The 12,838-nt window shown below is 35.3% G+C and overlaps 1 protein-coding gene across 1 annotated transcript in view; it reads right to left on the reverse strand.

The window, feature by feature from the left end:
* Nucleotides 1-12,838, reverse strand: part of sdk1b (sidekick cell adhesion molecule 1b) — a 296,151-nt gene that overhangs the window by 23,781 nt on the left and 259,532 nt on the right. Inside the window, exons 30-31 of the mRNA XM_067403334.1 lie at nucleotides 2,842-3,036; nucleotides 1,805-2,006 (exon numbers count right to left, since the gene is read on the reverse strand). Of these exons, the coding sequence (XP_067259435.1) occupies nucleotides 1,805-2,006; nucleotides 2,842-3,036 (397 nt within the window). The remainder of the gene's footprint in view (nucleotides 1-1,804; nucleotides 2,007-2,841; nucleotides 3,037-12,838) is intronic.

Consider the following 12,838-nt stretch of genomic DNA (forward strand, 5'->3'; position numbering starts at 1 on the left):
GGTGGTGAAGAGTAGAGCCTGTGGTTAGCTTGAGGATGGGCTGCAAAACTTTTTTAAGACTATATATTTTGTATGTTGTTTGATTAATTATTTTGTTTCTTGATAGATATGTGTTATTTGCTATCTAACATTTACCCAAGATCTGAATGTCATATGAACTGTGTGTAATTAGCATTATGATGAGTGGGGTGAGGCTGAGATCTGTGGGAGTGAAGGGAAGTCGGTGACGTGATTGTTAATGATGTACACCACACTGGCCTTGCTCCGCTTTCACGGCTCTTGGCCCTGCCCTACTTGTCAAAAAAAAAAAAAAAATTCTACAAACTTAAAAAAAAAGAGTTAGTTTACTTCAATGTTTAGAGTTAATACCTCAATGTTACTTCAATGTTAATGTTAATTCCTCAAATTAACTTATTCTGAAATTATTGAGTTTTACAGTTATTATTGAGTTTTAAAATAGAAACGGCGCGTGTCACCATTGTGGCTAGTTAGGACAAAAACTCATATTAAAGATGCCATCGAATGGAAAATTGAATTTACCTTGGCATAGTTGAATAACAAGAGTTTAGTACATGGAAATGACATACAGTGAGTTTCAAACTCCATTGCTTCCTCCTTATGTAAATCTCATTTGTTTAAAAGACCTCCGAAGAACAGGCGAATCTCAACATAATACTGACTGTTACGTAACAGTCGGGATCATTAATATGTACGACCCCAATATTTGCATATGCCAGCCCATGTTCAAGGCATTAGACAAGGGCAGCCAGTATTAACGTCTGGATCTGTGCACAGCTGAATCATCAGACTAGGTAAGCAAGCAAGGACAATAGCGAAAAAATGGCAGATGGAGCAATAATAACTGACATGATCCATGATATCATGATATTTTTAGTGATATTTGTAAACTGTCTTTCTAAATGTTGTGTTAGCTTGTTGCTAATGTACTGTTAAATGTGGTTAAAGTTACCATTGTTTATTACTGTATTCACGGAGACAAGAGCCGTCGCTATTTTCATTTTTAAACACTTGCAGTCGGTATGACTCATAAACACAACTTCATTCTTTATAATTCTCTCCAACAGTGTGTAATGTTAGCTTTAGCCCATTAGCCGCGGAGCATAGCCTCAAACTCGTTCAGAATCAAATGTAAACATCCAAATAAATACTATACTCACATGATCTGATGTATGCATGCAGCATGCATGACAAACACTTTGTAAAGATCCATTTTGAGGGTTATATTAGCTGTGTGAACTTTGTTTATGCTGTTTAAGGCAAGCGCAAGCTCTGGGGGCGGGCAGCGTGAGGAATTAAAGGGGCCGCAGCCTGAAAAATTTATAAAAAAAAAAAAAAAATCTATGGGGAAACTTCACAGACACATTCAGGGGACAACTTAGACTTATATTACACCTTTAACATGGAAAAGATACCTTTAATTGCGTGTTGCGGCTATGCGTCTGGTTAGGACATGGTGTTAGACCCTACTATGAAGGTATGAGCTAATTTAGTCCCCCCAAAAGGCATTCCTATATGGTGCATATCCAAACAAAAAAGTACCATAAAAACCTTATTATTAGTGTGGGAAAAAAACTACATCAAAAAATATTGTATAACCATGGTATAAGTCCACAAAAAAATCTGGTACTACCATAATACATGTCAAAACTCCATCCTGCGTATTTTAATGTCTTCTGTCTGTCAGAGCTAAAGCACATTTTGCTATAAATAGTGACTGTTCTTGTAGCAGCCGTTGCCCGCACAGGCAGTTATGACTAATCAGAGAGATATGCGTGTGTGTTACCTATCCACCTCCCAGGAGGTGTTATTATGACCGATGGAGGATGTGTGGGTCTTCCACTCGCCGTCCGGCAGCTCTAATGTCTGCAGGGTGAAGTAGCGCACTGGGGAAGAGCCGTCTCCTCCCGCCATCCAATGAAGTCGAAGCTTATGAGACTCCACCCCTTTCTGAGGCACCGTGAGTCGACGAGGGGGCTGTGGACGCTCTGTGGGACATTTGTAATGAGTCACTGTTGGGCATATGCATGTGTCACAGACCCGGCTCGCGGCTAATTCTGAGCTCGGGTTTAAATGCAGTAAGCTCTGAAGGGCCACATGCTGTTTTGACAGTATCAGCTTTATGACTGACATTCTACTCGGATAGACTGACTCCTATGAAACATGAGCATTTCAGTGAATTACATGAGTAGTTTTTAACCATAGCTGCATCTGATTCGTCACTATTTATGTAAATGATTCTACAATAAAATTGCTTGTAATGTACATCAATGGAATCTTTATAACAGTATAGCAGACTATTTAGATACTGTAAAAATGCATATAAATATCAGTTGTCATCTCCTAATCACACATCTTAATAAGATGATATTTAAAGCTTAGTTTTATGATTAAAGTTCAAAACATTATGTAAATAACAATTATGAATGAGAAATATGGAAATAAACATTCCTCAAATTCTCATGTATCATATTTGATACCTACATTTTAACCTAAAAATGATGTATGTAAGTTGCTTCAGTTAAATGTTCACCCTGAAATATTACCAACAATATAAAAGTTGTTCTAACATTTACCCATACTAAAAGGCTGTTTACTTACTCAAAAATTATACTGTAAACTATAAGTCGATATAGAAGGCTCTAGGGTAGTAGGTTGTGTACAACAAGTTTTTCAACAGTTTTGATTGATATTTTAGAGACCTCAGAAATTTGCATATCAAATATCTTGGACCAGCAATAAACCGGCTACAGGAACACCAGCTGTTGGACCAGGTTTCGACTTGTTAGATCATCCTTAAGATGAAATGACTTTCAAATGTACCTCTTTTTTCTGTCGTTATGACGACGGCCTCCTCCGGGGGTCCCCAGCCCTGTTGAGTGCGCGCTGTGATTTGGAACACATACGCCGACTCTGGGATCAGTCCCGTCACCGTGAACTGACGTGCGTTTGACCCCACCTCAACCGTGGTGAACTTGTTGGGGTCGTTGATATCCAGACGGTAAGAAATCTGATAACCTGCAGTGAGAAAGACAAAACTGGGTAAAAATTGATGGAGTACATAATATTATCTTGATATATAATATGATAATATTAGTATAGATCTTAGAGGCCGCATTTAATGCAAATGGAAATGAGTCCGTGTAGTGCTGTGGCCTAAACCTCAAATAAACAGATTCATATGTGCATATTCAAATGTGACATCTTTTTATATTATTATTCTATTATGATACAGTCCCTCCAGAAAAACGCGGATTTTTTTTGTGATTGTTGTGGACAAAAATCTTTAAGTTTAAGTTCTCATTCTGTTTTATTTCAGACCTTAATTAACACATGGCTCAAACTTACAATACACTGAGTCAAACAAATTCTGTAGCTTTACAAAAGGAATATTCAACATCTTCTGTAAAAATGAATAAATAAAGTATAATGTGTGCTTCCTGTTTTACAGAGGTAGCTATACAAAATAATTTGCCCCCACTGTCATGTAACACACCGGGAAACCGCTTCGCGCGGTCTTTTCCGCTTATTCTTGTTGGCAAATGAGAATTATTTGCGTGCTTCATCATGGTTTCACTGCAGGGTTTGCAGATGATGTTCACGTCACGTAATTACGTCACTTCATAAGGTTCCCATGGCAATAGGGGGAAAATAATGGCACTTTACTTGTGTGAAGTAAATGCAACATTTTTCAACTTTCTGCTAAGATATATGTGACTTTTTTGCAATGAAAATACAGGGATTATGAAATCATGTTAGCCCGCATATTTTGCTTGCTGAAATGGGCAATTTATGCGGTGAAATATGCGGACTTTGGCTGATTATGCATTAAATCAAGCGATCGCATAATCACGTTTTTCTGGAGGGACTGATGATAACTTAATAAGAGTAACAATATTTATAATTAAGATAATAATAAAAATTATTATCATCATTATTAATATATTAATTAAAAATGGTTGATATTAGTAAATTATCATTTATTTATAATAATTATTACTAATTATTCAAATCCATATTAGTAATAATAATTAATAATAAATAATATATTAACAATTTATTAACATGTAACAATATTTATAATTGATATATCATTATTCATTATGAATATTATTAATAGCAGTACATATCATTCAATATATATATATTAATACTTATAATACGTATTATTATTATTATTATTATCATCAATTATACATTAAATAATATAAATAAAATGATATTAATATTAATATTATTAATATTAATTATATTAATTATACATAACATTATAAATTATAAATAATAATAATATATTAACAATTTATTAGCATGTTAATAATATTAATAATATTTACAATTAATATATTATTATCAATTATAAATATTAATTAATACCAATACATATAATTAATTATATAACAACAACAATAATAATATTAACAACAATAACAACAACAATTTATTAATTCATTAACAATTTAATAATATTTACAATTATTGGTAACACTTTAGTTTAGGGTCCCTATTACCTAGTTGCTTATTAGATTGCATATTACTAGGATATTGGATGTTTATTAGTATTAATAAAGCACAAATTAATGCCTTATTCTGCATGACCATATTCTACACCCTTAATCGTACCCAATACCTAAACTTAACAACTACCTTACTAGCTATTAATAAGCAGTAATTAGGAGTTTATAGAGGCAAAATTCATAGTTAATAGTTAGTTAATCGTGAGAACTGGACCTTAATCTAAAGTGTGACCCAATTAATATTTTATCATTATCATTATTATTATTATTCAAATATGCAGATGTTTAAATAACAATTAGGGGAAGATTTTTAATTATGGCTTTTTACATTTACAGTGTTCCTCACATAAAGCTATTGTATGGCTTCAGAAGACTTCGAATATAAAACAAATTAAATTGACTACTTCTATGGTGCTTTATGGTGTTTTTTGTGTCTTTTTGAAGCTTGACAGCAAACATCCTCATACACTTTAAATGTAAGAAAAAGAACAGCGTCAACATCCATGCATAGCCATTTCAAACAAAGCATACAGCATATTTCAAAACAGCTTATAACAATTCATCCGGTGTGTATCATTACAACGGTCTAAACATATGAGGCGTCACATTTCAGCTAAATACGTAAGGTCATTATACAAGTTTGCAGCAGCAGCTTTCCTTCATAAGAATTAATAATCCTCTTCAAACTGCAGACATGGCTCATTTCATTTTAATGCAGGATGCTAAGACCAAAGTGTCCTGTGAAAGATTTCCACAGTCTGAGCATGTTTTAACCTGGAAGCGTTTATTACAGTTGGAAAGGTGTTTTTGACATGAGGTGGTGGAAAGATTGAGAGAGTTAAGTTCCTTGTAAATGGGGGAATCTACAGAACGGCCGAGAGAGAGGTTTTTATCTCGGTCACGTGGGACTTTTGGTGTTAGCGTGTTCCGTTTGGTGGATTAACACAGCGCTACAGAGCTGAGGATGGTTTAATTCAATGTTTTTTCCCCTCTGCCTTGTCTTCTCAGATTCTTATTCGCCCTTTCTTTCCTTTTCTCTCTTCCCGTCTCCGAACGCACAGCTCGCTAAGATCCTCCTTTATTAAGAGGCCATCGCTAAACCCAACCCAAAAAGCCCAGAGGGTCCTATGCAAAATCCTCTGCTTTACCCGCTTGTTCCTGAGCTCTCTCTTTTGATGGTTTTTCTTCTCTTTTTTCCTTTTTCTTGTGCATTATGCTAGAGGCAGAAATCAACTTTTTTCTTCTTTTCTTCGCTGTTTCAGAGTAGCTTTTGCCCTGGAAATGGACAGAAGGCAAAAGGACAAAAAACCGGCAACAATCAAGTGTTCAGGCTTTGTATTTTCCCTCATCTATCATGGTAGAGCTGTGACCCATGCCAGGTGGTTCGGTACTCATTTTTTAATGTCTGGGTTGCCGTGGTGAGTGCAGTAAGCCGTGTAATTGGTCAGATCGTTGCCCCCTCGGTCAGGCACATTTTATTTGTGCGCCCTGTTACCACAGCAATCACTGATCCCTAACCACAGGACACATTACAGCGGACACTCAACATGAGAGAAGGAGAGCAGGAAAGGAGAGGCCATGACAATAAGAACCAAGGTTCTACCACAAATACCATAGTTTTGGGACACATTCATGGTGGTAATACCGTTCATATTCTAGATAGAGTCTTAAGGCACCATTTAAATATCACGGTACATGAATGTTGTAATAAAAAGTAGTGTGGTTCATACTGTTAGGATGTTGTTTGTTTTTCATTAGGGCTGTCCTAAACTAAAGATTTTTCTAGTCAACTTGTAGTTTTTTGATGTCTTATCACACGTGTATTTTAAAAAGTCATATACTTTAAATAATAATATTAAGTCTTTAATTGCCTATATATAATACATATCCTAATCAGCGCTCAAGTGCATGCATAAAGCTTGCCACAGCGCACCGGCAAACGTAATGATTATGATTGTGTCGTGAAAAAACAGCAAGGAGACTGTCTAAATATTTTAATAATTTATTGTTCATTAATGTTTTCTGTGTTTTTGGCAGTAGTGGACACGTGGACACGCCTATATGCAAGTATCATACAGATTACATAATCTGAGGATATTTAAATTGGTTAACAATTGCTTGACATTTCGAGCTTTCTATAGAAATATTTCTCATGTCTGAGAGGCAAGTACAGTTTTGGTTTAGCTTTGTGACGTGCTCAAGTTCACAGAGACTGAGATAGCACAAAGCGCATCCTGTTTGTTTTCTTGTTATTGTGAGTTTACACAAATAAAAGTAGAACCCCAGTTTCAAATGATGTATTACTCTTATCTGTATGACCAAAAATGAGTATTTTAAGTTGTTTCCGCTGTTATCAGGAACAAATGCAAGTGATCGAGCTGCTACTTCGCCACAATGTTTTTTTTTTGTTGTTTTTTTTTGTTTTTTTGCGACTAACAGACTAATACAATTTTTGGTTGAATAAGCCCCTTCTAATCGACTAAAGATGAATCTATTATTAGGGGGCAGCCCTGTTTTTCATATATACAGGCTGTATCTATTTGATTAAAATATAGTAAAAACAGATTGTGAAACGTTATTACGATTTAAATTAATAATACAAATAATGTTTATTTTAATATATATTAAAATGTAATTTATTTCTTCAATTGCAAATCAGAATTTTCAGCAGCAATTACTTCAGTCTTCAGTGTCACGTGATCCTTCAGAAATTATTCTAATATTTGCAAAATGTGCAGTAGCAAGCTATTATTTTCTAGGTTTGCTACTATTTTTATTGTAAATGTATCTGTTGTCAAGCTACATTTTGTGTACATATTTCCTGTATTTTCTGTTTGTATCATAATAAAGACCAAAAAATAAATATGAATGGTCATTAAAACATTGCTAAAACAAAGCTGGTGGTGGCCAAGACTTTTGCACAGTACTGCATATACAGTACAAGTTGTATATTTGCAATGACACTGCCCCTTAAATGTCTTTTATGTATTTATCTACATTTTGTACCTTTTAGTACACTAAAAAAAATTAGCTTGACTGTATAAAGTAGCTTCCCTAAAACTGAGCAACCCAATCTACACAAGACAGTGATAAGATGAAAGCAAGTATGTCACGCTGCCAATATCTCATTAATACACGTAAAGCTGCGTACACAGCTACTGCTTAAACTATATCTGTTTTTACAAAAGCAACAAAGAGATTAAAGGTACGCAATTTTTTCAAATGTTAAAATACTTTCTCCTAGCCCAGCTTAAAGGATTAGTTCATCATTTACTCATCCTCATATCACTCCAAACTTTTATGAGTTTCTTTCTGTGGAACGTGAAACATTTTTGAATAATGTACCACTTGCTTTTTCATGCAATAACAATGTATAGGAAGCTTTAAACGTGCAAAAAGGATTCAAAAGCACCACAAAAGCATCATAAAAAGCAGTCAATAAGACTCTGTACTGTATTACCCAACCTTCCACTGAAGTTTTATAGGTGTAAATAATGACAGAATATTAAGTGAACTAATCATTTAATATGGCTAGATGACTATAAGTAAGTTATTCATACATTGATTTCCCCAAATGTAATTGTTTGAACATCCAGAACATCTGTAGGACCTTTTGAGCAAATCAGGCTGTGATGACTTCATCAAAACAGAGCAAGAGCAGGATTATGTTTTAATCACTAATTGTTTATGCCATTTTGAGTGATTGTTGAATAGTTTATAGGAGGTTTGTGAAGTTTGGTATGTGTGTGAATGTTAATTTAATTCCCAAATGTTTATATTAATTAGGTCTGGGTAAAACGTATTATATTCCCATTATAGAAATCATGACTAAATTATTCTCTGCAGGGGTGGGAAAATCATGTGACTGAGAAGATATTGTGTTGATTAATTTAAAGGGAAAAAAAAAAAAAAAAAAAAAAAAAAAAACTTAATTACGCCCCGAATGTCTAATTGGTCAGAATCTTTTTAGATGAAACAAACAAATTGCTTTTCTTGCATAACATGAAGAAACACGTTTTCTAGTGTAGTCTCATTTTTCTTTTCTTTCTTTTGATTTCAACATGTTCTCCAACCAATACGCCGATATAGGTCGTTTGTCACTTCCCTGAAATATGACCCATAGGAGCGTTTGCTAAAGTTGCGTATCGACAACAGGACACTTTCATTTTAATGCATTGATCTGCGTCATATTTCAGGTTTCGCGTAGCTCAATTAGCAGAGCATTACAATATATAACAATATGCAATCATGTGATCATGCGATCGTGGGTTTGATCCAGTGGATCGCATGTGCTCATAAAGTGTATATACACTATAAATCACTAAGGTTAGGTTTAGGGGTGTGGTGGTTGTAGTCATTAATAAAAAAGTGAGTTTTGCTAAATGGAAATAGGACAAATGGTAAAAAATGTCCACACATTGCCTTTAAATGAACACGCATTTTGACTGCCATTTCATGACGACAGATGTAACATGACACTGTCATTATTTTTATGCCAGCTAGAGGGTGCATGATTTTAAAACATAGGTCGTAATAAGGTGCTTGAAAAATGACATATAGGGTCGTTTTTTTTGGGGGGGAGGACAGTCTGCTTTGCCTGGCTTAAACTTTCTACCTGCCTATGAGACTTTGCATTTCATCATCAGCCAACGCACCATCGTGACTGGCTTCCCAAGATGTCATCAGGTGTTACCAGACCGCCCGCGAATCAACAAAACTTGGAAACCCCTTTTAGAGAATGATGACAAATAAGGGAATCCCCATCGGAATCCCAATTCAAAGACGGAACCTAAGAAAAGCAAGTAATACCTCCAGATTCTAGCTGAACTGGTGCATAAAATTCCATAGCCTCATTAAAAACTAAATGCAAGGGTTAAATTAAAAGGTTTAACCAATGGAACCTTATTTTAAAGTGTTACCAAATTATGGTATTTCATTCTTTCACTCTGTTAAAATCATTCTTTCCTTGCTTTCTTTCTTTTTGCAACTCGTATGAATGTGTAAGTGTGTATGATTATGTGTTAGATGCGTTTCTGAGTGTCATACTAGTTCAATAAAGTCTTCAATATCTTGTGTTTTGTGCTTACATGTTAATGTCTTAAACTGCTGAGCTTTTTACCATGCTAATAAATACTTTGCATATTAATATCTGTTGCAAAGTTGATAGTTACAGCCAATCAATTGATTGGACTATTAATTTGATCTGCTGTAAAACATTGATTCACAGTAACACTGGTTTAATCAATGGCATGAGTTTGATGTGGGATGTGGGTGTCTGTTTATCCAACTAATGGCAAAAGGGGCAGTGTTTGGGAAACTAGTAATTATTTTTGCAACTCCGTTTGGAGTGGCACTGAAATTACAAACTTCAATCTTTAAGTCCATATACATGTGCTGGTCATATAATTAGAATATCATCAAAAAGTTGAATTCCATTCAAAAAGCGAAACTTGTATATTATATTCATTCATTACACACAGACTGATATATTTCAAATGTTTCTTTTAATTTTGATGATTATAACTGACAACTAAGGAAAATCCCAAATTCAGTATCTCAGAAAATTAGAATATTACTTAAGACCAATACAAAGAAAGGATTTTTAGAAATCTTGGCCAACTGAAAAGTATGAACATGAAAAGTATGAGCATGTACAGCACTCAATACTTAGTTGGGGCTCCTTTTGCCTGAATTACTGCAGCAATGCGGCGTGGCATGGAGTCGATCAGTCTGTGGCACTGCTCAGGTGTTATGAGAGCCCAGGTTTCTCTGATAGTGGCCTTCAGCTCTTCTGCATTGTTGGGTCTGGCATATCGCATCTTCCTCTTCACAATACCCCATAGGTTTTCTATGGGGTTAAGGTCAGATGAGTTTGCTGGCCAATTAAGAACAGGGATACCATGGTCCTTAAACCAGGTACTGGTAGCTTTGGCACTGTATGCAGATGCCAAGTCCTATAGGAAAATTAAATCTGCATCTCCATAAAGTTGGTCAGCAGCAGGAAGCATGAAGTGCTCTAAAACTTCCTGGTATACGGCTGCGTTGACCTTGGACCTCAGAAAACACAGTGGACCAACACCAGCAGATGACATCGCACCCCAAACCATCACTGACTGTGGAAACTTTACATTGGACCTCAAGCACCGTGTATTGTGTGCCTCTCCTCTCTTCCTCCAGACTCTGGGACCCTGATTTCCAAAGGAAATGCAAAATTTACTTTCATCAGAGATCATAACTTTGGACCACTCAGCAGCAGTCTAGTCCTTTTTGTCTTTAGCCCAGGTGAGACGCTTCTGACGCTGTCTGTTGTTCAAGAGTGGCTTGACACAAGGAATGCGACAGCTGAAACCCATGTCTTGCATACGTCTGTGCGTAGTGGTTCTTGAAGCACTGACTCCAGCTGCAGTCCACTCTTTGTGAATCTCACCCACATTTTTAATGGGTTTTGTTTCACAACAGACCCCAAGACCTAAAATGGGTGTGTCAGACAAAGGAGACATGCAAAATGTGCAGTGTTGGTGTGCCTCCAGGAACAGGGTTGGGAACACTGGCCTACAGAACTAGACTGAGAGACATTTAAAGGCCTTTGCAGGTGTTTTGAGTTAATTAGCTGATTAGAGTGTGGCACCAGGTGTCTTCAATATTGAACCTTTTCACAATATTCTAATTTTCTGAGATACTGAATTTGGGATTTTCCTTAGTTGTCAGTTATAATCATCAAACAAACATTTGAAATATATCAGTCTGTGTGTAATGAATGAATATAATATACAAGTTTTACTTTTTGAATGGAATTAGTGAAATAAATCAACTTTTTGATGATATTCTAATTATATGACAAGCACCTGTATATAAATCAATGCAAATATGAGACAGAAAGAAATAAAAAAATATGAGAGAAATGAAAGAGGCAGAGAACCTGACAGAGAACAAGAGAAAGAGAGTGATGAATAAAAGAGAATGATAATGTGTGAGAAAGATACTGACAAAGAGAGAGAAAAAGAGATATTAAATGACAGAGCAAAAAGAGGCACCAGAGAGTCCTCATTCCACCAATCAATATTCACCAACAGGCTCTCGCTTTCAATACATTATTACTAAAACTCATTTAGGAGCTATAATAAAAGTTACACTGCAATAAAACAACAACAACATATGCAGATTATGATGCATGACACGTTTAGCATACAATATACCAGGGGTGTAGCCAACGGACAGGCCTGAGGGGCATAGGCCCGCACACTATGATGAACAGGCCCCCCATTGTACAAAAGTATTGTTTCATGGATTTTAATATGATAACAAACAAAAAAACAACAGCGATGTTTAATCAAAATTCTCTAAAAAAACCTTTTAAAAATTTGCATTGATGTGGGAGAGAACCCGTCCATCAGTCTGCAGGTTACGGCAAAACCGTTCAATTCCAAGCGCAGGAGTCTCCATCTCATTCTGTAACAGGTAAGCCATTTTGTTTTGAAAATCAGATCTTTTTTGTGTTATTTTGTATGTGGATGTGTTGTAGCTATTCGGCATTTTTGTGTTTTTTAGATTGTTTAAGCACAATAAGCAGTGAAAAATAATTCAATTTAGTACTGAGACTTTGGGTGCGAGCACTAAATCTGTGGGAATGAGTAAAGTTATGGGCAATACACACAATCCCATGCTGTAATTCAAGCCCTGCAACACCATAAATATTCATTCGGAGCAAATGAAACGAGTCAGAGAGGGAAGGTGGGTTTGTGTGTCAACTCGCTGTCAGAGCTGGTATCGTCTATCTGTTCTGCAGAAAATTAGTATTGGAAGTGTTTCAGATATTTCAGTATCGATATGTATTAAAAAAATGATATTTTTGAAAACACTATGTAGACAAAATACTTCCAAGGCTCTCACGTGGTACAATAAAAAGCCTCTAATGAACTGGGCTTAAAGTGTGTGTGTATATATATATATATATATATATATATATATATATATATATATACACAAACACACACACTATACACGACAGTTCACATTTTTGAAAACAGCTGTGCTGCTTATTATTTTTGTGGAAACCATGATACATTTTTTCTAGATAAAAAAAATGTCTTACTGCAGAAGACTTATAGCGCACAAGTCATATAAACCACTTATAGAATACTTTTAAGAAGCTATTATTTTTATTATTCTTCAAAATTATTTTTTATTCTTATTCTTATTCTTCAAAAATCTGAGAAAAATGCTCATAGGTGAGTAAATGATACCAGAGTTTTAATTTCTAGGTGATCTACTCCATTAAGAAAAAAGATTTTATGCAGTGTACT

The sequence above is a fragment of the Chanodichthys erythropterus genome, chromosome 12 (genome assembly GCF_024489055.1).
Source record: "Chanodichthys erythropterus isolate Z2021 chromosome 12, ASM2448905v1, whole genome shotgun sequence".
NCBI lineage: Eukaryota > Metazoa > Chordata > Actinopteri > Cypriniformes > Xenocyprididae > Chanodichthys > Chanodichthys erythropterus.